This window comes from Pleurodeles waltl, chromosome 9, assembly GCF_031143425.1.
Source record: "Pleurodeles waltl isolate 20211129_DDA chromosome 9, aPleWal1.hap1.20221129, whole genome shotgun sequence".
Taxonomy (NCBI): domain Eukaryota; kingdom Metazoa; phylum Chordata; class Amphibia; order Caudata; family Salamandridae; genus Pleurodeles; species Pleurodeles waltl.
In genome coordinates this window covers 15,457,804-15,485,335 of record NC_090448.1, presented here as the reverse complement: position 1 = coordinate 15,485,335, position 27,532 = coordinate 15,457,804, and the positions used below count along the sequence as shown (strand labels likewise).

The 27,532-nt window shown below is 50.5% G+C and overlaps 1 protein-coding gene across 1 annotated transcript in view; it reads right to left on the bottom strand.

Moving 5' to 3' along the window:
- Positions 1-12,049, bottom strand: part of LOC138259554 (uncharacterized) — a 32,655-nt gene extending 20,606 nt beyond the window's left edge. The window contains exons 1-2 of the mRNA XM_069207378.1: positions 10,997-12,049; positions 7,941-8,306 (exon numbers count right to left, since the gene is read on the bottom strand). Coding sequence (XP_069063479.1) covers positions 7,941-8,306; positions 10,997-11,806 — 1,176 coding nt within the window. The 5' untranslated portion in view covers positions 11,807-12,049. The remainder of the gene's footprint in view (positions 1-7,940; positions 8,307-10,996) is intronic.
- Between the last annotated feature and the right edge of the window lie 15,483 nt (positions 12,050-27,532).

The following is a 27,532-nucleotide window of genomic DNA, read 5'->3' as shown; positions in this document are numbered from 1 at the left end:
GTCTATTATTAAGGAAGGTTTAGGCCTTGTAAAAGGTTTATTTTGCCAGATCTAAATGGCAGTTCAAAACTGCACATACAGACTGCAATGGCAGGCCTGAGGCATGTGTAAATGCTACTTAAGTGATACTTAAGTGGGTGGCACAATGAGTGCTGCAGGCCCACTAGTAGCATTTAATTTTCAGACACTGGGTACGTTTAGTACCACTTTATTAGGGTCTTACAATTAAATAAAATGTGCTACTTGGGTATGAGCCAATCTCACCATGTTTAAGGGAGAGAGCACAAGCACTTTAGCACTGATTAGAGGTGGTAGAGTGTGTAAAGTCCTCAAAGCTAGTAAAAACGAATTCAGGAAACAGGAGGATGAAGGCACAAAATTGGGGGATGGCACTGCATAAAGGGCCAAGTCCAACACGGTGCAGTAATCAGAGTAATTTCGGTAATTCAGATTTATTCTTCGATTTGGGATTACGGGTAATAATGTGATTACGTCAGATCACGTAATTAACAGAATTAAGTAGTGGGAGAAAACATCATCCACAAGAGCACATTTAGTGGTTGCTCTTGCTCACTATTAGTGTTCTGCTGCACTTAGTGCTATTTCTTAGCACAGAAAGAATCCCTGCATCCATTTTGGATGTGAGGATGCACTTTGCGCCGAGAAGATAGAGCTAAATGCAGAGCGTATGTTGAGGGAAAACCCTACCCAAGTGCACATTTAGCTAGCACGAGTGGCTGTTTGTACTCGCTATTCATGCTCTGTTGCATTTAACACTGTTTCCTTGCACAACCTCCATTCTCATGTCCATTGTGGGTGCAAAGGGGCAGTTTGCATACAGAAAGTAGCACTACGGCAGTTTTGCGTGAAAAAGTATACAGCCGGCTAGCGCCATCCCAAGACGCCGTCCGGGCGTCATATTTATGGTCTGACGGTAGCTGGCGGTAAGGCCCGGCTAGCGTCATAAAAAAGGACGCTAGCGGGTGGGGGAGGCGTAGGGGAAACAGGAATAAATAACACCTCTAACCAGACTAGCGTCATCCTTTGACGCACAGCCCCCATGGACATGAGTCCTGTCTTGGTAAAGACAGAAGTCATGTCCACCACCCTAATGGCCATGCCCTGGGAAAATATGTCCCCTGGGCATGGCCATTGGGCCCAGTGCCATGTATGGGGGCACAGGTTAGGCCCCCCATGGCAATTGTTAATAAAAATAAATAAACTTACCTCTACTTACCTTACTCGCCAGAGGATGGGGATACCCCATCCTCTGGCGTCCCTCTGGTGTGGATGTCCGAGGGCTAGGGAGGGACAACTGTGGGCCCATTCCATGGTCTCTGACCATGGAAATAGGCCCACAGGTCCCCTAACGCCTGCCCTGACCCAGACACTAAATAATGGCGCTGGATTTTAGCACGGGGGATCAATATGTCGCAAAGGCCATATCGTCAGTTTGTGCCCGGGAACGTCTACCTTGCATCTCATTGACGCAAGGTAGTTTACCGCTAACAAAAAATGACTTGAACTCCAAAACTTTAAGTATAAATTTGGAGTTAGGTTTGCGCTGAATTTACATCTAAAAAAATGACTCAAATTTGGCGCAAATGGAGTATAAATATGCCCCTAAATGCAGAATTACTCTTCTAGCATAAATCTGCGTAATCTTGAGGAATTCTCAGGTAATTCTATGTGATTACGGTACATGGAATTCTGCGAGTTACGTCGACCCTAGTTCATATCTTTCATTGGTCTGCAGGGCTGCAGCCTCATTCTTCTGGCTGCAATGAGGCAATTGTCTGGTGGATAAGAAATTGCTATACATGGCTTTTTTATTCACTTTATGTATTGATGCGGTATTTCTATAACACAAACCCAGCTAAAAGGCAGCGTAAATCCACATTTCAGTGCACATTGAGGCCCATATTTATACTTTTTTAGCGCCGCATTTGCGCTGCTTTTTGATGCAAAAGCGGGACGAACGTACAAAATACAATTGTAGTTTGTAAGTTTGCACCGCTTAAGCGTAAAAAAATGACACAAATGCGGTGCTAAAAAAGTATAAATATGGGCCTGAATGTGGTAAGTCCCTACTCTAGGGAGTTGTTGTGCTGTGGTCATTGCCATTTGTCCTTCAGGGCTCAGTGGCAATGCTCTGCCTCACATTTACTTTAATCATTTAGGCTCACATGATTAAGTTGTTTGCAGATGTGATTATTCCTAAAGATTCTTTCCCAGACGAAAATACATTTCAAGAGTCTTCCTGGACGCAAAATGCCTAATCTAATATCTTGCTTTAGATGAAAAATTTTTACGGAAAGCCAATAAAAACGCAATGCAGTATTTCAAAGATGATATCTTTATTTTGTTAACTTTTTTTTCGTTGCTATATTTGAAGAGCACAAACATTCCTTCCTTAGGTAGTCACTTCTCAATGGCTCTTGCCTAACACAATATTGATCCTACCTTCTGATGACAAACTACTTTAGAACATGCTTGATTTGTGTTGTGTGCTTTCGTTTGCTTTGATTTTGTGTTTCTTCTTAATTACCGCTCTCAAGGATGGGCTTGGTGGTGGCCACGTTGAGTAAAGACACTACACCCGGACTATGAAGAGCCCTGAGGATGCCTGACACCAACCATGTTTAGTATGGTTGTCCTTGCATAAGAGTTTTGATATCTGTGTTGTGTGTTTTTGTTTGCTTTGATTGTGTGATTCTTCTTAGTTACAGTTCTCAAGGACAGGCTTGGTGGTGGCCATGTTGGATAAAGACACTATGGCCCTCATTACAACCCTGGCAGTAAATCCCGCTTACCGCCATGCTGAAGGCCACCAACATACTGTGGCCACGGCGGAAATCCACTACAGGTATTTACGACTCACATCTCGTAATCTGCCACAATACAGACACCCACACAAGTCCGCCACACCAAAGTTCAGTGATAAACTGGCGATAGGAAAACCCACACCGTCATGCCAACAAGAATACGCCCAAACTATCATGACCCACGAATCAACGCAGTGGTCTTTCGACCGCGGTAATCCATTGGTGGTACACACCGCTGCGCTCAAAATACACACACATTTACAAATCACAACCACACACACAAAACCAAATACACACACCTGATACACACACCACACCCACACACCCACACACCCACACTATAAAACACACACCCACATTACCCACAAACCCTTACAACATTTTTGTGAAGAAGCAGAGAGAGAGAATAGCAAACACTACACCAGCATCCACAAGCACACCACACCATCACTCATACAACATCCACGCACCTCAAAGAACACACACCAACACAACATTTCACACAGCACAACAAACATCACCTCACACATCACCCACACCACATCATAGCACCTCAAAGACACCCCGGGTTTTCTGAGGAGGAGCTCGGGGTCATGGTGGAGGAAATCCTCCGGGAGGAGCCACAGCTTTTCGCATCACAGGTGCAGCACACCTCCATTGCTAGGAAGATGGAGCTATGGCGGAAAATCATCGACAGGGTCAACGCAGTGGGACAGCATCCAAGAACATGGGATGACATCAGGAGGAGGCGGAACGACCTACGGGGAAGGTGCGTTCCGTGGTATCCAGACACCAGATTGCTGTACAGTGGACTGGCGGTGGACCCCCACCTCCTCCCCCACAACTAACAACATGGGAGGAGCAAGTCTTGGCAATACTGCATCCTGAGGGCCTCGCAGGAGTAGCAGGAGGACCGGACTCTGGTAAGTCATATCTTAATTACCATATCCCCCCACTCCACCTGCATGCCATCACATAACCCCAACCTCCCCCTCTCCCCCATCACTCCAACACCTCACATATGCCCCACTATCACAACCCAGCAATCCCAATAGCAAGCCCTGCATGCAACACCAAAGTATGGACACCCATTACCAAAGCATGTCCAGTACAGATACCCACACAGACCCCAAAACACTAATCACACAATGGCAAACACAACAATGCAAGCACAGGAGTAGAGGGTAACTCACCCAATGCACAAGATGGCACACACAGATACAATAACTATGCATTTACACCCCAACAGGACCCATACCCAACATCACCGGACAGGAGGTGCCAGACATATCCAGTCCCCCGCCCCAGAAGAGGCCCACAGTGACAACAGCAGCTCTGCACGCCTGGATCTGGATGACCAGCCCGGCCCATCAGGGACCTCTGGACAGTCGGTTCCCCTGCCACAGTCACAAACCACCACAGAGCCTCCCCCCTCAGGAGACACCACCATAGCACCCATCCAGCGGGCCCATCCCTGTGTCCCCAGGACACGTCAATCAGCAGTGTGTCCACCACTACAGGGACCCCAGGCAAACCCACCAACCCAAGACAATCAGGGACTTGGGGTCAGTGGCAGTGGGCACACGGTTCCGGGGACAGAGGCACAGGATAACAGGGAAGCTGGGAGGACTGCTGTGCGACAGGGGGAGGACAGGCCCAGGGAACCCACTCTCCACGAGGCACTTTCCAACATCATGGGAGCATGCCATCATTCCCAGGAGACCATGGGCACGGTACTGGCCAAGTTTCAGGAGACCCAGCGGCTGCAGGAGGATTACTACCTGGGGATCAGGGAGGACTTGAAGTCCATCAACACCACCCTGGTCACCATTGCAGGGGTGCTGGCAGACCTGGCCAACACCATCAGGGAGACAGTGGCACACAAACGGGCCCCTGACACTAGCCTGAACGATGAATAGCCTTCCACCTCCGCCGGCGCTAGTGGACAGGAGGCACCGCCACAGGAACAACAGGCCATCAGCACCCCACCCCCTGCAGAAGGAGAACCTCCCCGCAAACGGTCCCTGAGATCCAGGAACAAGACAGAGAACATTGCCAAGACCCCCTCCAAGAAATAAGACTCTCCTGATTGTCACCCTTTTGTCCCACTTTGTCACCCTGACAACTTTGACCTGCCATCACTCCACTTCCTATGCCCCCTTGGACAATGCACCTGTGAAACCAAGAGACTGAACTCTACCATGGACATTCCTCCACCATCACCCCAGCCCATTGCACATCCCCCTCCACTCATTAGCACAGAAATAAACTTAAATCACAAATCAATCTGGAGTCAGTCTGTACTTTCACAAATGTGTAATTGCAACCTCTCAGAAATATAGCAATGTCAATGTTCATGTTCACATACCAATGTTACACAGTTGGTGGGCAGCAGTAAACATAGCAGAGGGCACAAAGTGGGACCCAGATCTGTGAAATGGAAAGGCAAAGTGACATGTCAGGTTCCATACACAAAGGTAAATAGGCAGATTTATGCAATGTCCTACAGTAGTATGAGATGTGAGAAGCAGTGCATTCCTCTTACCTGTGTCTCACTGGAAGTATTGCATGATGATGTTGTTTCGGTTGTCTATATCTTCTTCTGCCTCCTCTTCTTCACTGTCCACAGGCTCCACAGCTGCCACAAGACCAGCATCAGGCCCATCTTCCTGCAGAAAAGGCACATGGCGTCGCAAATTCAGGTTGTGCAACATACAGCAGGCCACGATGATCTGGCACACATTCTTCGGTGAGTAGTATAGGGAGCCACCTGTCAGATGGAGGCCCCGGAATCTGGCCTTCAGGAGGCCGAAGGTGCGTTCTATAATCCTCCTAGTTCACCCATGTGCCTCATTGTAGCGTTCCTCTGCCCTTGTCCTGGGATTCCTCACTGAGGTCAGTAGCCATGACATGTTGGGGTAACCAGAGTCACCTGCAAATATCGAGGGACAACTGTTAGACATCCTCCAACCCTTAGGGACTCTCCCATACCCAGACACCTATGTCAACTGTGTTGGGACCTTGGGCTCACCTATTATCCATACATGGTGCCTCTGGAGTTGGCCCATCACATAAGGGATTCTGCTATTCCTCAAAATATAAGTGTCATGCACAGAGCCAGGATACTTGGCATTCACATGGGAGATGTACTGGTCTGCCAAACACACCATCTGCACATTAATAGAATGGTAGCTTTTGTGGTTTCTGTACACCTGTTCATTCCTGCGGGGGGGACAAATGCCACACATGTACCATCAATGGCACCAATAATGTTGGGGATATGTCCCAGGGCATAGAAGTCGCCTTTCACTGTGGGCAAATCCTCCACCTGAGGGAACACGATGTAGCTGCGCTTATGTTTCAGCAGGGCAGATAACACTCTGGACAACACATTAGATAACATTGGCTGTGACATCCCTGATGCCATGGCCACTGTTGTTTGAAAGCAACCACTGGCCAGGAAATGGAGCACTGACAGGACCTGCACTAGATGGAGGATTCCTGTGGGATGGCGGATAGCTGACATCAGGTCTGGCTCCAACTGGGCACACAGTTCCTGGATTGTGGCACGATCAAGTCTGTAGGTGATAATGATGTGTCTGTCTTCCATTGTCGACAGGTCCACCAGGGGTCTGTACACCGGAGGATGCCGCCATCTCTTCACCTGCCCCAGCGGACGTGCCCTATGGAGGAGATGGGCGAGCAGAGGGTCATACACCACATAGGTTTCACAAGGCTGTTTAGCACAATCGTGATCTAATCATTGTGTGCCTTTGTCTGTCCGTATTCCTGGCAAAAAGTGCTGTGATGCAGTTAGTTGGCCTGCCATGTGGCCACCTGAAATGGCAGCTGCCTGACCTGTAAGGAGGGACAAGGGGAAATGAGGTAACTGTGCTGGCATTCTGCAGCGTCGTGGTAGGCGGTCAAAGACCGCTGCGCAATTCAGCATTGGTTATCATTGGGCCCTATGGGTTCCAGGAGCCAATGACGATGTATGCCGGCGGTGACGGTACGCACCGCCGTGGACGTGACTGCCATTTTCTATCGCTTCACTCACTTGATACCTGACCTTCAACAGGAGAGGACCTACACTGCAAGTGCTGCTGTGACCTGCGTCTGGAAGCGACAATGGCTACAGTGTCTGGGGAAAGGGCCCCTGCCTTCACTGCAGAGGAGTTGGACAAACTGGTGAATGGGGTCCTCCCCCAGTACACGCAACTGTACTGTCCTCCAGACAAACAGGTGAGTAAACTGTGTGCATGGTGGATGGCAGATGATTGTATGTAGTGTCGTGGATGGAAGAGACAGGGGGGGCACAGGCCAGCATGTGAGGATGGTGAGTGTATGTTTTTCTGGGCCAGGGTAATGAGTGAGAAGAACCGGACGGGGGAGTAACATCCATTTTTACTTCACTATTCCTCTAGGTCAGCACCCACCACAAGAAGGGTATTTGGCGTGCCATCGCCAAGGAATTGCAGACTGTGGCGGGATCTTTTTCCCGAGTCGAGGGAATACTGGAAGAAGGTGACAGACGCAGCACTTAAGGGGGTAGTAGGTTTATTTTCTTGCTCGTTTGGAAGTCCAAAATAAAATAATTCCCTTTTCTTTTCAGGGCTCTTTGGTGTTCTTGGGACGGCCTGGTCCGGTTCGGAGGGAGAGGTCTTGTTCACCCGGTATTCATGGCCCAGGATTTCCCAAAACAAAAGAAGGAAAAAGGAACAGGTAAGTGGGGCAAATTATTTATACACGGTTTAATAAGGGTTAGTAAGGAGTGAAAGGGAGGGGGTTCTGTGGAGGTGGAGGAATGTGGGGTTACTTTTCTTTTTCGTGCCTTCCTTTTGTTGTGTCCTCTCTGTGACCCCCTTACTCTTTTATTCACTGGTCTGGGTACGGAGGGTGTGGTTATTCTTGATTTACCGGTATTCCTACTCAGATGGGCTCCCCTTCCTTGCAGGACCTCAGCCCTCCCTCCTTAACCCCCTTAAACCCAGCCAACCACCCAGAACCCCAGCCCCAGTCCCGGTACGCTCGTACCTGACTTGGCCACGCCCCTCCAGGGACGTGGCCGGCTTGCAGGGGATCTCCCGACTTCGCCTCGGCAGGGGCGGGAGGCACCCAAGGCTTTCCGCTCTCCTCGCGTTGATCCTCGTCTACGGCGGGGCTTCCTTTCCCTCTCGGCGATCCGTGGCGTTCCTCTCTCCGGCTCTGCTTGACGTCGGCTTCTCTTTCTCGGTCGCGTTCCGCTTGCCTCTCGTCGGCTGTTCTTGTCTGACGGATGACGTGGGACGTCATCACGTCAGGAATCCCTCGGGTGCCCCCGGGGTATCCCTTGGCGATCGTTTTCTTCGACAGGGAAGCGGCGTCCGGAGGCGCCCGGTTACACATCCCCTCACATGAATGGGGCTGATCGAGCCCCACCAGATCCGGAAAGCGGGACAAATAGTCAGCCTGACCCATAAGGTCACCAGGGAGGTGGCAAACCTGGAAGGAGAAAGGTTGGAGTTCGATGAACCATCTCAATATACGATTGTTGGTATTCTTGTATCTTGAGAGCCACGTAAGGGGTGCATGGTCCGTATACAGTAGGAAAGGTCTACCCAAAAGATAGTATTGGAGACTTTCGATAGCCCACTTAATGGCAAGACATTTGCGCTCTATAATGGGGTATTTTTGCTCCCTGGGAAATAGCTTACGGCTAATAAAGACGACGGGATGGTTCACCCCATCTTCATCCTTTTGAAAGAGAACGGCCCGACCCCCACATCGGAGGCATCCGTTTGGAGATGAAAGGGTTTGTCGAACTCAGGACATTTCAATATCGGTTGAGTGGTGAGATACCTTTGCAAGGTATGATAACTATGAAGTTGAGTCGGGTCTAGTTGTGGGATGTTGTTGGGCTGTCCTTTTCTTAAAAGATTGGTTAGGGGGGCCGCCAAACTTGAATAGTGGGGAATGAACCTTCGATAGTACCCCACTAGACCTAAAAAGGAACGGATTCCCTTCTTCGTGGTGGGAGCATTGGTGTGTAGGATGGCTTCGATTTTATTCTTTTGGGGTCGAAGTATACCGTTGCTAATGTGATAACCCAGGTAGGAGATCTCCCTAAAAGCCAGTCGGCTCTTTGCGGGGTTGGCTGTCAGTCCAGCCTTCCCTAAAGCCGAGAAGATGTGATCTATGTGGGTCACATGGTCTTCCCAGGTCTCACTGAAAATAACGATGTCATCCAGATAGGCCGCCGCGTATCTGGTATGAGGTCGTAATATGGCATCCATGAGACGTTGGAAGGTGGCGGGGGCGCCATGCAACCCGAAAGGGAGAACCTTAAAGTGATACAATCCGGAGGGAGTAGCGAAAGCCGTCTTTTCTTTGTCTTCGGGACCCAACGGGATCTGCCAATATCCCTTGGTCAAATCAAGGGTAGACATGTATTTTGCTTTCCCCAATCTTTCTAAGAGCTCATCTATCCTTGGAAGGGGATAGGTGTCAAATTGTGATATGGAATTGACCTGTCTAAAGTCAATACAGAAACGTATAGACCCATCAGGTTTGGGCACCAATACCACGGGCGAACACCAGGGGCTGTGGGAAGGTTCTACGATGTCTAGATCTAACATCTTCTCGATTTCGTTTTCTACGAGGGTTTTCCTAGCTTCAGGGATACGATAAGGCTTTAGTCGCACGGTCTTCCCAGGTGGTGTGAGGATGTGATGATGTACCAATCGTGTCCTACCGGGTATCGAGGAGAACACCCGAACGTGTTTATCGAAGAGATTCTTCAACTGTCTATTTTGTTGAATCGAGATCTCTGTATTAATGAGGGGGATCTCCCTCTCGCCAGGGGGATCAGTGGGACACCAGCCTATCTCTAGCTCCTTAACGGTATTAATTAGGCAGCCGTGCCTTGGGTCGTTCGTTGGTTCTTCACATCTTTTTAATAAGTTAACATGGAAGATCTGGGACCTAGGGGGGGTATCGTTAAGCTGAATTTTATAAGTTACGGGAGTTACTAGTCCTGTTACGGTGTAGGGTCCCTGCCATTTGGCCAATAATTTGTTATCGGAACTGGGAAGAAGAACTAGCACTTTATCTCCTAGGGAAAAGGACCTCAATTGGGTATTCCGATCATAATTCCTTTTCTGCTTGTCTTGGGCCCTCTCCATGTGTTCCCTTACGCTTTCCCATACTGTATGCAGTTGGGTTTTTAACTCATGTGCGTATTTTAGAATGGTTTTTTCCCCGTCTTCTTCTTCCCACATCTCAGCGGCCATGTCTAGTAGGGTCCGTGGTTGTCGCCCAAATAACAGTTCAAACGGACTATGGCCCGTAGAGGCTTGTTCGTGTGTCCTGATTGCGTATAATACTAAGGGGAGTTTCCTATCCCAGTCCTTACCTGTCTCCGAGATAGCTTTCTTTAGTGGTGTTTTGAGGGTACGGTTGTATCTCTCCACTAAGCCATCGGTTTGGGGATGATAGACCGACGTCCGTAACTGTTTGATCCCCAATAGCTGACATATTTGTGTCATCAGGTTGGACATACATTGGGTCCCTTGGTCCGTTAGGACTTCTCGAGGAAACCCAATTCGGGAAAAGAACCCTATCATGGCGTGTGCAACACTCTTGGTGTTAATACTAGAGAGGGGAATAGCCTCAGGGTATCTTGTGGCGTAATCCACTAATACCAATATATAACGATAGCCCCTCGACGAGGGTAGAAGAGGGCCAACGAGGTCCATCCCTATTCTGGAGAAGGGCACATCAATGATGGGGAGGGGTTGTAAAGGGGCTTTTCTCCGTGAGCCTGGGTCAATCAATTGACATTTTGGACATTGTTGACAGAACTTCCTAATCTGGGAAAATACCCCTGGCCAGTAAAATTTTCTCAACAAATACTCCTCGGTTTTCTCCCTCCCATAGTGTCCGCCCCCCGGCTGACTGTGTGCTAAGTGTAGAACTTGTTGTCTATAGGGTTCTGGAACTATCAACTGTTTCTTTTCGTCTTGGTCTTTGTATGTGACTCGGTATAATAGGTCCTTAACTATGGTGAACGAGGGACCCTTATCCTGAGGTTTCCGTGGCCGTGCACTTTTCCATGCATGAATCAGACTGGGGTCTTCTCTTTGAGAAGTCCGGAAGCTGGGAAGGGCAGTGAGGGCGAGGACCTTTGTAATTACCCGGGGCGTGCTGGAGAGGTCTTGAGTATAGGCTTTCTTCATTATTCTTTTCTCCTTCCGGGAGAGTTTAGGTCGTACCCTCGGAGGTGATAGAGGCTCACTGGAGAAAGGAGCATCTTTCCACCAGTTGTTAGTTTCTTCGAGCTGTCTGAGGCTGTCTAGGACTTGGGGGAATTCCGAAAAGTCAGTTCCTATAATAGCTTCTTCAACCAGTTGTTCTACTAAACCCATTCTTATGGGTATTTCTTTTCCTCCCCAGGTGAGGGTTGTCCAGATTAGGGGATATTCTCTGGTTTCTCCATGGATACAACAGATCGATACCGTGAGTCCTGAAGTACAGTCATGGGCGTCGAACAACCCGGCCCGGGCCACAGATTGGCTACAACCTGAATCGATGAGGGCCACTGTGCTTTTCCCATTGATAACCAGTCTCTTTTTATAAGGGGTGTCTCTTCTCCCTGTATAAAAGACTCTTCCCCTAGTAACCCCTATTTCCATGGGTTCTGGTTTTTCTGTTTTCAGGGGGCAACCTCGAGCTATGTGACCCCATTCCCCGCAACTGAAACACTGAGGTTGTTGTATATAGGGCCTATCCAGTCCCCGGGTTTTCCCTATGTCCTCATTGATTCTTCGTCCCCCTGTCGAGGATGTTCCCGAACCCAGACGCAGGGGACTAGGTGTTGACCGAGGGGGGGTTACTTTGAACTCAAGGGAGCGATGGAAGGCGCAGGCCAACTCGATGGTAGCATTGGTATCTGGGTTTGGATGTTGTTTGATCCAGTTGCGCGTGGACGGAGGCAGCGCGTCCATGTATTGTTCTAAGAGCACGATCTCAATAATGTCTTCCCGATTTGTCCCTATGGGGCCCAACCATTTGAGACCCAGATCTTTGATCCTAAAATATAGGGCCCGGGGATTTTCGTTGGGTCCCCACTTGGCTTTCCTAAACCGGACGCGATAATGTTCAGAATCAAAACCCACCCGTTCTAAGATACTCTTTTTAATATCCTTATAGGGGGTTATTCCACCGGGGTTTACCGCTTGATAGGCGGCTTGGAGAGTCCCTGTCAATAAGGGGGCGATATACTGGCCCCATCGTTCCGGAGGCCAAGTAGCGGAAGTAGCAACTCGTTCAAAATTGGTGAAAAAGGCATCGGGGTCTTCACCTTCTTGATATCGTTGTAAGACCGAACTGGGCACATTTGGGTGTACACGGGTAGCAGCGATGGTATCTGTGAGATTCTTGATGGCGGTTTCATGAACCAACTGGTTGTTGGCCATTATGGTGGCCTGACCCTTAAGGGCATTTTGTAGTGCCTCTCTTTCCAATTTGGCCTCTTTTTGTTGCTCTTCCCACACTAACTGCAGGTGTCTTTGTCCGGAGGCCAACTGCTGCATCATATCGGATATGGTACACTTCTCCTCCATGGTTGGGAAGTCTCGGTCACCTCTTCCAATATCCCACTTCTGACACCACTGTGGCGGGGTCTTTTTCCCGAGTCGAGGGAATACTGGAAGAGGTGACAGACGCAGCACTTAAGGGGGTAGTAGGTTTATTTTCTTGCTCGTTTGGGAATTATAACACTGACTTGTCCGCCAAACTGTTATATTCCAAGTCCAAAATAAAATAATTCCCTTTTCTTTTCAGGGCTCTTTGGTGTTCTTGGGACGGCCTGGTCCGGTTCGGAGGGAGAGGTCTTGTTCACCCGGTATTCATGGCCCAGGATTTCCCAAAACAAAAGAAGGAAAAAGGAACAGGTAAGTGGGGCAAATTATTTATACACGGTTTAATAAGGGTTAGTAAGGAGTGAAAGGGAGGGGGTTCTGTGGAGGTGGAGGAATGTGGGGTTACTTTTCTTTTTCGTGCCTTCCTTTTGTTGTGTCCTCTCTGTGACCCCCTTACTCTTTTATTCACTGGTCTGGGTACGGAGGGTGTGGTTATTCTTGATTTACCGGTATTCCTACTCAGATGGGCTCCCCTTCCATGCAGGACCTCAGCCCTCCCTCCTTAACCCCCTTAAACCCAGCCAACCACCCAGAACCCCAGCCCCAGTCCCGGTACGCTCGTACCTGACTTGGCCACGCCCCTCCAGGGACGTGGCCGGCTTGCAGGGGATCTCCCGACTTCGCCTCGGCAGGGGCGGGAGGCGCCCAAGGCTTTCCGCTCTCCTCGCGTTGATCCTCGTCTACGGCGGGGCTTCCTTTCCCTCTCGGCGATCCGTGGCGTTCCTCTCTCCGGCTCTGCTTGACGTCGGCTTCTCTTTCTCGGTCGCGTTCCGCTTGCCTCTCGTCGGCTGTTCTTGTCTGACGGATGACGTGGGACGTCATCACGTCAGGAATCCCTCGGGTGCCCCCGGGGTATCCCTTGGCGATCGTTTTCTTCGACGGGGAAGCGGCGTCCGGAGGCGCCCGGTTACACAGACCTTGGAGATCTACCATAGACACAGCACCCACTGCCGGAAAAGATGGGAGGACCTGCACCGTTGGAGCAAGAAGACGGCGGAGGCCCAGCTGGGGATGGCCTCCCAACGTGGAAGGGGTGCCCGTCGCACCATGACCCCCTGATGTACCAGATCCTGGCAGTGGCGTATCCGGAGTTGGATGGGCGCTTGAGGGCATCACAGCAGCCACAAGGGGGTGAATACAGTCTCATTCAGCTGACTCGCTTTATGAGGTGTCTGGGTGGGGGAAGTGGGCAGTGGGTTCCCCTAGGCCAGGGCAGACACGCCAAGGTACATCCATTGTTTTGCAGGTTCAGTGCCACTCCAACCCCAAAGGTGGGCATGTGCTTTTCCCCTACACTGTTAGTGCATGTGCTAGTGCATAGGGCTGCTCCCTGTGTGTTGTGTCCGCCAACCGTAGTGGTGTTGCAGGCATTGTCCATGTGTCTCTTCTGTCTTTCCCCCCCTTTTTGTTTTGTCACCCTGTCCTTGTGTGCATTAGCATCATCTGGAGGAGCAGTGGCACCGGAGCAGGAGGGAGCTGCAACCCACATGGCCCAGGAGGGTGAATTTACAGAGTCTGAAGGCACCAGTGGGACGGAGGGCGAGGGGAGCTCCACGACGGGGACAGGAGCAGACACCAGCGACAGCAACTCCTCCTCTGATGGGAGCTCCCTTGCGTGGCAGGCACCTCTGTGCCCACCGCAAAAACAGGTACAGCCGCCACCCCCCTGCCAGCACCGCCCTCCCAGCAGCCCCTCATCGAGTTTCCCGTGCCCGCTCACCCAGGAGGGTGGGCATCTCCTTCGCCCAGACACCTCAGGCCCTGCCCCAGTCAATCCTGCTGCCCTCAGTGAGGAGGCTATTGACCACCACTTGAGATCCCTCACTGTTGGGCAATCAACCATTTTGAATGCCCTCCAGGGTGTTGAGAGGCATTTGCAGCAAACAAATGCATACCTGGAGGGCATTCATTCTGGCGTGGCAGCCCAACAGAGAGCATTTCAGGCTCTGGCCTCAGCACTGATGGAAGCTATTGTCCCTGTGTCCAGCCTCCCCCCTCCAACCTCCACTACCCAGACCCAATCCCCTGTACCTCAGCCTATCCCAAGCACACCATCAGACCAGCATGCACACTCAACAACACACAAGAGTGGACATGGCAAACATAAGCACCACACATCCCACAGGCACTCACACAAGCATCATCCCCATGCAGACACACCAACATCCACTGCCTCCACTGTGTCCCCCTCCTCCACGTCCTCCTCCTCCCTCCCTGTCTCATCTCCACTCACACCTGCATGTCCTAGTTCCTCAGCCACTACCTCCATCACCAGCACGCCCATCACCACACACCGCTCACGTGCACTCACCACCCCCACTACCATGCACACATACCCTGTGTCCTCTCCCAGTGTGTCTGTGAGCCCTCCTTCCAAAGTACACAAACGCAGGCACACACCCACCAAATAGCCATCAACCTCACAACAGCCTCCGGCCCATGCACCTTCACCCAAATTCAGAAGACGTACACCTCCTACAACCACTACCTCTTCCTCCACTTCCAAACCCCCTCCATCTTCCTGTCCCAGTGTGTCTAAAAAACTTTTCCTGGCTAACATTGACCTCTTCCCTATACATCCCTCCCATCCTTCCCCTGGGGCCAGGATGTCCAGGTCCCAGCCCAGCACCTCAGCCACCAAATCCTTCAGCACTGTGGTCTCAGCAAGTCCTGTCACATCGCGGGCGGCACCCATCAGGGCTGCCAGTGTGCCACCTAGCGAGGCAAAGCATCATCCCATTCCGCCACCTGCCAAGGTGAAGAAGGTGCCCACATGCCGTAGGGAAAAGCCGAACCAACCACCCAGCAAGGCCTCCTCCAAGCCAAAAGGGGACAGTGCCAAGGGACCAGCAGCGACATCCAAGGTGGGGAAGGGACACAAGGCTAAGGGGAAGTCAGCACAGGGCACGGATCCTCCGGCTGAGGGACTGGTGACACCCCTTCTGGTAAACAGAGCAGCAACCTATATGGCGGTGGACACTGCCACCTGCACCGCCACCTGCACGTCTGCTGCCTCAGCAACAGTCCCCAGCATCATCCCCAGTGGGCAGCCATCCGAGGCTGCAGGAGACGTCCTGCTGTCTCCCTCCACAGGTGCTGACACATTCACCACCGGCAGCATCTCCGCCACAGACACCGCTGCAACCACCGGCACCAGCCCCACGGCGTGCTCACACGTTGCCACCACAGCCAACATGGCAAACATTCCCAGTGGACAGCCATCGGAGGCTGCAGGAGACGTCCTGCTGTCTCCCTCCACAGGTGCTGACACATTCACCACCGGCAGCATCTCCGCCACAGACACCGCTGCAACCACCGGCACCAGCCCCGCGGCGTGCTCACACGTTGCCACCACAGCCAACATGGCAAACATTCCCAGTGGACAGCCATCGGAGGCTGCAGGAGACGTCCTGGACCCTGCACAGCGTACATGAGGCACGACACCCAGCACTGTTAGTACCAACAAGTGGCAGGCAAAGTCGAAGCAGGGTGAAGTGTGTCTCTGCCTCCATGGAGCATCATGCTACTTGTTCCCAGGCACTCTCGTGGCACACACACCCAGGTGAGGGAATGGGACCTGCCACACTGCATGTGCAGCACTCTGGGCACCAAATCCCCTCCAGAACCAGTGGAGAAAAGCATCCACTACCCCAGTCCTTGGCAGGATGAAGCACTCTGGGCACCAAGCCCCCTCCAGAACCAGTGGAGAAAAGCATCCACTACCCCAATCCTTGGCAGGATGAAGCACTCTGGGCACCAAGCCCTCTCCAGAACCAGTGGAGAAATGCATGCACTATCACTATCCTTGGCAGGATGAAGCACACTGGGTACAAAGCCCCCTCCAGAACCAGTGGAAGAAGTCATCCACTTGAGAGACTTGAGAGACTGTGGCTTTGCACTCCCCAGGACCAATCAGTGGGCATGGAGCCACTCGTGGAGCAGTGGCGTCGTCCATTCATCCAGCTGAGGTCCTCACCACCCCCTCCCCCTGAGGTGCCTGTTTATTTTCGATCTGATGCCCCAGCAGTGTTCTCTCCATTTCGAGTCAGGTGTCATGTGTGGGCTTCGCTCATGCATTTTGGGACCACTGGTCCATGGACAATGATTGGTGCACTATCCGGACTTGTGTAGTTGCTGTACATATTTGTATGTACTGATGATTTTAAGTTATCTTGGCCTATCTGATTTTTCGATGATTTTGTGTGTATGTTGTTGTGGGTGGGGGGGTGTTGCATGTTGCGTGTGTGTGTGTCACTCTCTCTTTCCTCCCCCCCTCCCATGTGTGCTATGAGCAGTATTCACCGTGGTCGTCGCCGGCGTCTTTGCTGCTCCTGGTAGAAGAGGAGGTAAACCAGCATGGGCAGGACCTGTAACTCGGGATCCATGTTGGGTGTTGAGAGGTGAGTGGTTTACGTTCCAAGTCCTGTTTCCGCCGTGCTTTTGATGGTGTTGGTACCGGCCCGGAAAAGTGGCGGATAGGCCTGTTGTAATACAGTGGGCGGTACATTGTATTCCGCCTGTCTGTTGGCGGTTACCGCCGCGGTGTTTGTTTCTACCACTGTGGTGGTCGGAGTGTTTAAGTGGCTGTCTATGTTGGCGGTTTCTGCCATGGTCGTGATTCCATTTTTTAACCGCCGGCCTGTTGGCGGTATTACCGCCGCTTTAACACCGACCGCCAGGGTTGTAATGAGGGCCTATAACTGGACCATGAGGAGCCCTGAGGATGGTCACCACCGACCATGTTGAGCATGGTTGTTCTTGGATAAGAGGCTTGGGTTTGGTGTAGCTTTGGCAAGAAACATCTGGTGTAAGGGCATAGAAAACAAAGGTCCCCATTAGCTCGTGGGGAGGAGAGGAACAGTCAGGTGTGGCAACCTTCTGGAGAGAGTGTCTTAAAGGTCTGAGCTCCAGTTCTGCGTGGAATTTAGTGGAGTTTTCATAATACTTGATGACAAGTGAGCAACGATTCATCAATCATGATCAGAGTCATTTTAAGGCATGGGCAAAGTGGGCTCCATCTCAGGGCCCCCGCCTTTCAGGGGGGCTGATATATCCAGCTCCCTTCTGCAAGGCGTCCTGAAGACCTTGAAGAATTGACAAACAGATTATTTAAATACTGTTTTCCTTTAATTTATCCTTTAACGTGAGTGATGCGTGAGAGATTATTACAAATATTTTGCAAATAAATGTTGCGTTTATCTTGCATGGGACATCCATAAAAAAGTTTCTTTTAGTTCAAAGCAGAACCACATGAGAAATGGTTGGGTGTCACAGAGATTATCCTCAGTAATATTAGTGAGCTGCTGCTGTGTTGCAGTATTGAAAACACACATCACTGCCCCTGAATATCAGATGGAAACACGTTTAGAATCTGGAGGAGTTTGTCTGTGTGCTGTCGGTGACCTCCAAAGAGGGCAAGAAAGAGATTAAACTGGATCATGAATTCAAGGCTGTTCCAAACAGGGGCCCGCACAATATGTTAAGCCCAGGGCCCCAAAGATGCTTAAAATTTACCTGATCAAGATGAGAATAATCAAAGAGTGGGGGTGAAGTCATCATCATAATGGAGGTGTCACAAGCAGGAGTACAGTCAATGAAGGCTTTACACACTCGTATTTACAAACTCGGCATCCCAAAACCGTTAATAAACTTGTTCCGGATTAGTAATGACCCAGAGAGAAGCTGCATTTTAAAATAGCTCGTGACTCCCAAGGCCCGGCTGCAGATGCGAGTTTACCCAGCAATTCTCGGTGTAGAGCTGGTGAGGTGGCACCAGAGTGGGATGCACGTGCCAGGGAATTCTGTGTTGCAAAAACCCTTTCTGCAAACCACGATTTACAAGCCTGGTGAAAGTAATGTAGCGCCTTGATCACAGAGCTTGTGGAAAGCAGCCCACGCAGATGCCTGCAGCCGCCAAGGCATGAGGTTGCATCTTTGACGCCTTTGATCTCCATCTTCTGCTGTTCTTGGCCTGAGGCTGATGTGTTAGTACACACTTATCTCTACGTGCCACAAACAACCTACCTGGCATTGTGCCCCACGAATGCTTCTGAAGAGGGATGTACACACGCATGTGCCTGAATTTCACACAGAGCTTGGAAAAGCCAAATCTTCTCGCCTTTCGAACTGAGAAGCTGTGTGTCTTTTCCCTTCCTCTCAGGGGTGTTGTCTCGAGGAGACACGTGTGCGCTTTTAGAGTTTGACCTCACATCCTCTCCAAGTGAGGACACCATTCAGGCGAAACGACTTACTGATTGTGTGGGGATGAAAGTGGGTCCCCTGTGCCCATCAGCCTCTGTGCCATCCACACGTGCAAACCACGTGTGCCAGTGTTCACACAGTGCACCCAGGCCGGGGGCATGGCTTCCATTGGTGCAGCGGGTGCAGTGGCGCTGGGGCAAAGTGACCTCAGGGGCCCACTGGACCATGATTATTGCTGTATTTCAAGGTTGTGACGGCTGCCAGGGAGGGGCTATTTCCTACCTTGCAGTGAGGCCCATGAAGCACTCACCCAGGCCCAGAAGGACTGATTCTCTGGGGCAGAACCCGAACTCTGCTCTGGCACAAGAATAGCTTTCTGAACCAAGAGCCGGCTTGCTCTCGCTCTACCAGGGTCGGCTTTAGTGTTGGTGGTGCCTGGTGCGGCAATCTCTTTTGCCCCCCCCCCCCATGACCTTCTCTTCAGATTCCCTCACTACCACCCGCAAAAGTGCCCCTCATCCCTCCATAGCCCCTCTCTCACATGCATTTCACTTGTTCTGATGCACTGGTACCGAAGGGCTCTATTAATCCACTAAGCTAGCCATATAAAATACAGATCTGTTCTTTGCAGCAGGCACATTACCCTCTGAGCTACTTTATGGTTGTAAAACTGCCACTAGACAAAACTCCAATCCCTCTCTCTAGCAGGAACCTTTGTCACAAGAGTTATCTTGACATTTTTATTGTTGCCTGAAAGCTGAACAGAGCACTCTGCAGCAGGTGCTTTTAAATCATAAGTTATTACTAAACACAACCCTCCCCCCCCCTTTTAGGTCAGTGCTCCCATTCCAGGCCAGCACCCAATGCGGCCGCACTGGTCGCACCTCCCTAAAGCCAGCCCTGCGCCCTACCCTGCCACTGAGTGGTAGTTTTCCGTTGTTTACCAGTTCCAGTTTGAGAGTTTCCGCCCTGTGCCATGTTGCCTTTGTTTGGTTACTTTTTCCTTCTCCCGCGCCAGGTGTCCTCCTCTGTCCTCCTCTCAGGTCCTAGGTTTAGGGCCCCTTCCTGCATCCCCTGTCGCAGTCAGAAGATCTATAGACTCACAATATGTCCACGTGTAAGACCACTACCCTTTACTCACCATCTGGATCTAACACATGGTGTTGTATAGTAGTTGTGAGCGTGTTGCCACCGGGACATGTCGAGCTTCTGCCACCTTCAACACTTTCCGGACACTGATTTTGTAGGTAACAGGTCTCAGCGGACCTTCTTTTCCCCTCACTGGAGCCTGAGCCTGGCCTTTGTGGAGCAAGGCAGTGCAAGAAACCACCTTGGTGCCCTGTGTCACAGGGGAAGGGCAGGAATGCCCCAGATTTAAAAGAATACTGCACAATCCTGTCCTTTACCCCCGCACTGGCAGACTTTAGACAGTCTAGTACCAACGCAGCCAATCTTGCACCATGGTGCAAGGGTGCTTGCGTTGCATGCAGGATTGCTTTTGTACAGGAGGGAGCACCTTCCTGCATAAAAACAGTGCTAAGAGGTGTTTTCCTATTTCTATATGTACTGCAGAATGCAGCACACACAGAAAGAGGAAAAAACGGGTGGAAATACAAATATTGCTGCTTGTTACTCCTCTCCTGGGGAGGCACATTCCCAGGTTTACAAGTTGTTGTAAATCTGGGAGTGCATCAAAAGCCATGGATGTTGTGTGGGAATACCCATCCAACACCCATGAAAATCCCTCCCGGGTGTAGAGCAATGCCACGCAGCGATTTGCGCTTTGTTACAATACACAAGATTCTTGAATCCACGCAGGGCCACATGAGGTGGCCTTGCGGACCTTCATAAATCTCACTTAAGGTTTGCGTCGCTCTTGCACCACGCTGCGTGGTGCAAGAGCGATGCAAACCATGTCATAAATATGGGCTTGAGAGTTTAGGAAACAGCAGGAAACAGGATGTGGAATTAAATAGTATTTTGTACACATTGCCACCAAGGTACATACTATATCGTTGTTTGGTGCCCTTTATCCTACGAGAGTGTTTACTACGCAATGTCCACGAAGGGGGTCATTTAGAAAAGCGGTGGAAGCCATGTCTGCCAAACTAGCCTTTGCCCATCCCAGCTGGAGAATGGGCCAAAAGGCACAAGAGGAATCACAGTTGGATCGCCACTGACAACTTTAGACCCATAGCCTCACCACCACATTGCGGTTGTTCAAAGGAGGTCAGATTGTCCACTCTAATTGGGGCACTCATTCGGAAGTGCATTTCTTCTGTCAGGACGCCAGTGGTTGCAATTAAAGATAGGAGATGCCAGCTCCTGAGGGGGCACCATGATGAACCTTTACATCAGCGAAGCAGTGATGCGCCTTTCTAGCTATTGCTGACCTCCGCATTGGATTGAAAGGGCCATAAACTGAGGACTGATCACTTCTGTCCGCTGGATGAATTTGCGAGGAAGTTTCTAAAATGTATAGATGCAAACAAGCTCAATCTTAGGAGGTGTACTATAGTCTTATTGTCTACGGCCGGGGGCTATACCAGTCGTTAAAGACCCAGAACTCGGCAAGGGCTTATAACGAGGGTGAGAGCTTTTAACAACAGGTATAACCTGAAGCAGAAGTGCTATAAGGCTATTAGAACATTCCACCCACTAAGGGTAGAATTCTAAATTCAACCAAGAAAAACATGAAGATAAACATTGGAATTTTGGAGCTCCGGGCTCTTACTATCCATTAGAGGCCTGGAGCTACTCCACTGTCTTCAATGGAGCTCTCAACATTCCAGTGTTCTAATCCAGTGTTCTAAGCCACGGTGTTCAATGGAGCTCTCAACATTCCAGTGTTCTAATCCACTGTCTTCAAAGGAGCTCTCGACATTCCAGTGTTCTAATCCATTGTCTTCAATGGAGCTCTCAAAATTCCAGTGTTCAAATCCACTGTCATCAACGGAGCTCTCAACATTCCAGTGTTCTAATCCACTGTCTTCAATGGAGCTCTCGACATTCCAGTGTCCTAATCCATTGTCTTCAATGGAGCTCTCAAAATTCCAGTGTTCTAATCCACTGTCTTCAATGGAGCTCTCAACATTCCAGTGTTCTAATGCACATTAGTTAAGGGACAGGGATTCTAGCAAATTTATAGAGGATCCTAAAGTTGCATTTCCTGATCCAATTTGTTTTTTACAACTTATTGCTCTGTACTATGTCAAAATGCTACCGACCAAAATTACACAAAACCTGATAATGTTTACTCCCAGATATTGGCTTTGTTTGGTTTGCTCTAAATCTATACATTAGTTTGTGGCAAGAATAAAATAAAATAAAAATGGAAATACAATCTTAGTGGGGTGTAAACCGACATTTGGAACAGATCTCAGAATACTAGTAAAAAAAGCTGGTAATGTTAGATCAAGTTGCCCTATTCACTTTGGAAATCTTGTTTTGAAAAGAAAAGTTAGTTGGTCAATGTGGGGGACTGCGGGTGCAGGAAATGCTAGGCACTTCTCCAAGGGGTGGGAAATTACATCTTTTTAACAGAAAAAAAAAATCTAATTTTGGCAACAGGATTTGCAAATTAAAAAAATATACACAATATTTGATTCCTTTTAGACTGAAGGTGATATGCTGTTATAGCCCATCTCCCTATACCTGAAAATCTACATCTTGCGCAATCTTTGCACAGCGCGACAACAAGCCGTGCTCAGGCGACAGGACAGGTCTTCTAAGTGCAGAGCGTGGCCAGAAGTCACCACCTGTGCGCCTAGCACATGAAGGCCACGCCCAGTCAGCTCCAGAGTCAGGGGAGTAGGCTGAAGGCCATGTCCTACATGTGAACCTTAGCCCACGCCACAAACTGCATTCAGTGGGATACAGGTGGAGGGTCCGGCTGGCTGCAGGCCATGTCCTACACGCGAAGCTCACAGCCCACGCCAAAAACTGTTTTCAGCAGGATATGGGTGATATGGGGTGGACACCACTGCTGTCCAATCTGACCAGTACCGTCAGGCTATGGTTAAAGGCCTTGCTTTGCTGGTTGTAGGAGCTCTGTAGCCATACCATGTGGTCAGAGGTATGCTGGGGCAGAGGGAAGGTCACAGGTCATGCCCAGTGTCCAGCAGAGGGGTGTGCACAGGGTATAGACTTGAGGATACAGGTAACTCCGGGGCAGTTGTCAAGGGGCATCATTACAAAGGTCAAACCGACCACAGAAGACAACATTTGTTAAGGGAGGTGATCGGAGTCCACTAAGGTCAGAACTGATCAACTCAACAACATAAAACGTAAAAACGCTGTAAAGTAACTTCAGCTAGAGGGATGCTGTAGGTACAATTCAAAAGCAAGCACTGCTTACCTGCCCCAGGTATGGTTCGCTACACAACAACATTGCAGATGAGCTTCTACTCATGATCTTACACATAGCGCCTTAGTTACCGTACTTGATGACATCACTGGTGACAACAGGGTGGAATTTGTTGTACTTTGTTAAATAGATATAACATAACACCACATATGACAACAACCTCAGTCAGCAGCTATATGCAGCGACATACCTCAGACATAGGGGCACCCCTGAGTACCGACAGTCCTTGGACATGTGGAGGCACTCCCCGGAGTAGGGAATTCCATTAGAAGAAGGGGTACCACTAGTTGCTTGAAGCTGAGGTGCTCACAGCACTGTGGAGGGCAATCCTCCACTTATGTGTGTATGTATGTATGTATGTATGTATATATGTATGTATGTATATGGGACTTGTATAGGTTGTACCTAGCGAAAAGGCAGCGGAGTGCTCTGCATGCTCAAGTAGAAGCTTAAATTCAGAGAGTTGTGGGCAGCACTCATTATACTGGGCAGCACTAGACTATGGAGGGCACCCCCAGAGTGGGGTCAGTCCTTAGGGATGGGGGCTCACAGTGAAGGCCAATCCTTGTAGAGAGGGGCACCCCCTATAGTGAGGGGTCCTTGGCGATGTAGGGTACCCCCAGAGTGGGGTCAGTCCTTAGGAATGGGGGTTCACAATGAAGGCCAATTCTTGTAGAGAGGGGCGCCCCCTGTAGTGAGCAGTCCTTGACAATGGAGGGCACCCCCAGAGTGGGGTCAGTCCTTAGGGATGGGGGTTCACAGTGAAGGCCAATCCTTGTATAGAGGGGCACCCCCTATAGTGAGGGGTCCTTGGCGATGTAGGGTACCCCCAGAGTGGGGTCAGTCCTTAGGGATGGGGTCTCACAGTGAAGGCCAATCCTTGTAGAGAGGGGCACCCCCTATAGTGAGGGGTCCTTGGCGATGTAGGGGACCCCCAGAGTGGGGTCAGTCCTTAGGAATGGGGGTTCACAGTGAAGCCCAATTCTTGTAGAGAGGGGCATCTCCTGTAGTGAATAGTCCTTGACAATGGAGGGCACCCCCAGAGTGGGGTCAGTCCTTAGGGATGGGGGTTCACAGTGAAGGCCAATACTTGTAGAGAGGGGCACCCCCTAAAGTGAGGGTCCTTGGCGTTGTAGGGTACCCCCAGAGTGGGGTCGGTCCTTAGGGATGGGGGCTCACAGTGAAGGCCAATCCTTGTAGAGAGGGGTACCCCCTATAGTGAGGGGTCCTTGGCGATGTAGGGTACCCCCAGAGTGGGGTCAGTCCTTAGGGATGGGGGCTCTCAGTGAAGGTCAATCCTTGTAGAGAGGGGCACCCCCTGCAGTGAATAGTCCTTGAAATGGAGAGCACCCCTATGTAGGGCCAGTCCTTAGGGATGGGGACTCACAGTGAAGATCAATCATTGTAGAGAGGGCCCCCCCCCCCCTATCATGTGGAGTCTGCGATGGTGGGTACCCCCGTTTGGGGTCAGTCCTTACAGGTGGGGGCTCTCAGTGAAGGTCACTCCTTGCAGAGAGGGGCACCCCCTATAGTGAGGGGTCCTTGGCGATGTAGGGTACCCCCAGAGTGGGGTCAGTCCTTAGGGATGGGGGCTCTCAGTGAAGGTCACTCCTTGCAGAGAGGGGCACCCCCTATAGTGAGGGGTCCTTGGCGATGTAGGTACCCCCAGAGTGGGGTCAGTCCTTAGGGATGGGGACTCACAGTGAAGGTCAATCATTGTAGAGAGGGCCCCCCCCCCTATCATGTGGAGTCTGCGATGGTGGGTACCCCCGTTTGGGGTCAGTCCTTACAGGTGGGGGCTCTCAGTGAAGGTCACTCCTTGCAGAGAGGGGCACCCCCTGCAGTGAATAGTCCTTGAAATGGAGAGCACCCCTATGTAGGGCCAGTCCTTAGGGATGGGGACTCACAGTGAAGATCAATCATTGTAGAGAGGGCCCCCCCCCCCCCTATCATGTGGAGTCTGCGATGGTGGGTACCCCCGTTTGGGGTCAGTCCTTACAGGTGGGGGCTCTCAGTGAAGGTCACTCCTTGCAGAGAGGGGCACCCCCTATAGTGAGGGGTCCTTGGCGATGTAGGGTACCCCCAGAGTGGGGTCAGTCCTTAGGGATGGGGACTCACAGTGAAGGTCAATCATTGTAGAGAGGGCCCCCCCCCCTATCATGTGGAGTCTGCGATGGTGGGTACCCCCGTTTGGGGTCAGTCCTTACAGGTGGGGGCTCTCAGTGAAGGTCACTCCTTGCAGAGAGGGGCACCCCCTATAGTGAGGGGTCCTTGGCGATGTAGGGTACCCCCAGAGTGGGGTCAGTCCTTAGGGATGGGGGCTCTCAGTGAAGGTCACTCCTTGCAGAGAGGGGCACCCCCTATAGTGAGGGGTCCTTGGCGATGTAGGGTACCCCCAGAGTGGGGTCAGTCCTTAGGGATGGGGGCTCTCAGTGAAGGTCACTCCTTGCAGAGAGGGACACCCCCTGTGATGAGCAGTCCTTAGCGATGTAGGGCACCCCCAGGATGGAGTCCATTCTGAACTGGTGCATGGTCCATTGTGACCTCACTCTCTACTGTCCAGTGTATGACTCACGCGGAACTACACCAGCAGAACAAAAGACCACGTCTGAGGACCCCTGTCACTCCGGTCAGTGACAATCTCAGAGCATCCCAGGGAGTCCGATTCCGAAAGCAGCTTGAAGCCCAGAAATGGTGGGAGGGCGCTATAAAACTGCATCTACTTCGGCTTCAACAAGAGAGTGGCTCAGATGCGCCATCCCTTTGTCCAACCACAAACCTACGTTGTTCTGTCAAATTCAGAAAGTGTGTAAACACGTGGGAGAAACATCCGGGTAAAGCCCGTGGCACCGAGCCGGCCGCAGCATCACTGAACGCAGAGAAACCCCACCACACCTCTCCGTTGTGTAACTTTAAAAAGCAGTAAATTAAAATTTAAAAAACACAAAAATTTCTCAATGCATCTGTTTTTTCGGCACGGTGGTGACAGACTGACAGGGACGGCACTCGAGGTCCGCGCTCCTGCTGATTGGCACATGGAGGGGGCACAGGGCACACTGCCCCCGGCCCATCCCGCGGGGCCCCTGAGAGGAGCTGTCACCTCTAGGCGCTGCACACCCTCCTCTTGTCGGAGTAATGGCCGCCTCAGGCGCCTCCTGTCACAGGGGACCAGAAGCTGGAAACACATCCCCGCGTCTTCTGATCGCCAAAGGACTAATGGACGCCAGCATTTGTCATTTCGTAGCCACACACATGCCTGATTATCATGCTAGACGCCTGGCGAGCAGAAGCCCCGGCTGGCCAATTAAATGAAGCGTTGTGATTGGCTGAAACTCGCGTCCCATTAATTTTTGTCAGACATCCTTCGTGTGACGTGATACAAGATAATATTAGGGGAGCTGATTTAAAAAGAGGTCTGAATAAAGTACTAAAGGGGCTGCACTGAAAATATGTCACTCACAGGGCGTGAGATAGACATTTTTTTTTATGGTGATGGGGTTTCAATCCCCTTCGGCTGTGATCCTCCTGTCCAAACAGCGTGTGATACAAATAGAAAAATACTTTTCAATGCAGTAGCCGCGAGTTTCAGAGGAGGGCTTTGGGTACCGGCGCGTTTTTATTCACAAATTAAGCATTGATCACAGTGAAAGGGTTTCCTTTAGCCGTGCCAGGTTCTCAGCTAGAGACAATTATTCACATTTCAATATAACAGATACAGAAAAAATTTGCAAACGGATCAACAAACGTGTGCACCATATGTAAAAATGCACTACGATGAAAAGTCATCACGGAGAAACATGTTATATCACACAGAAACTTTTTGTGGTCTCCGATCCATAAAGTGTGTTGAATATTTCTCAATCAGCATTGTACATGTGTGTATGTTAGCTAAAAGTTCACTCAATGTTGCCCCATGTGAGGGTACTGCCAAGGTGCCCAATTAATACATGGGTATCTGCCTGATTTTTGTTGTTCCAAATCTTAAAAGTCCATGATCATTGCACCAAGATACTGCTCAATGAAGCCTACGTGTTTCGGTCTCTGTTGGGGACCACACTTCAGTAAGACCTTCATCAGGCCCATAAAGCATTTTCAATATGTCAGGTATGTCTAGTAAAAACTAAACATACAGGTACATTCAAGTACCTCAGTATGCCTTTCTTTAATACATAGGTAAATACCCAATACTCTTCATATTTGTCAGTATTTTTGTTGAAAAAAACAAGGAAGTGATAGGTAGAGAGACCCTCATTGTTCCCTTCACCCCCACTCTGTTTCGTGCACCCTGGTGATCTCACTATTACAATAACTGGGTGACTGTTTGCAGGGGCTATGGGGGGTGGGGGGAGAGAATCCCCACAAAAGATCATTAAGGTGTGCGTTAGTGGCTGGAAGAATCCTAAACAATTAAGAAATAGGACTCTGCTTTATATTTCCTTTCTGACTTACTTTTGAATTCCTGG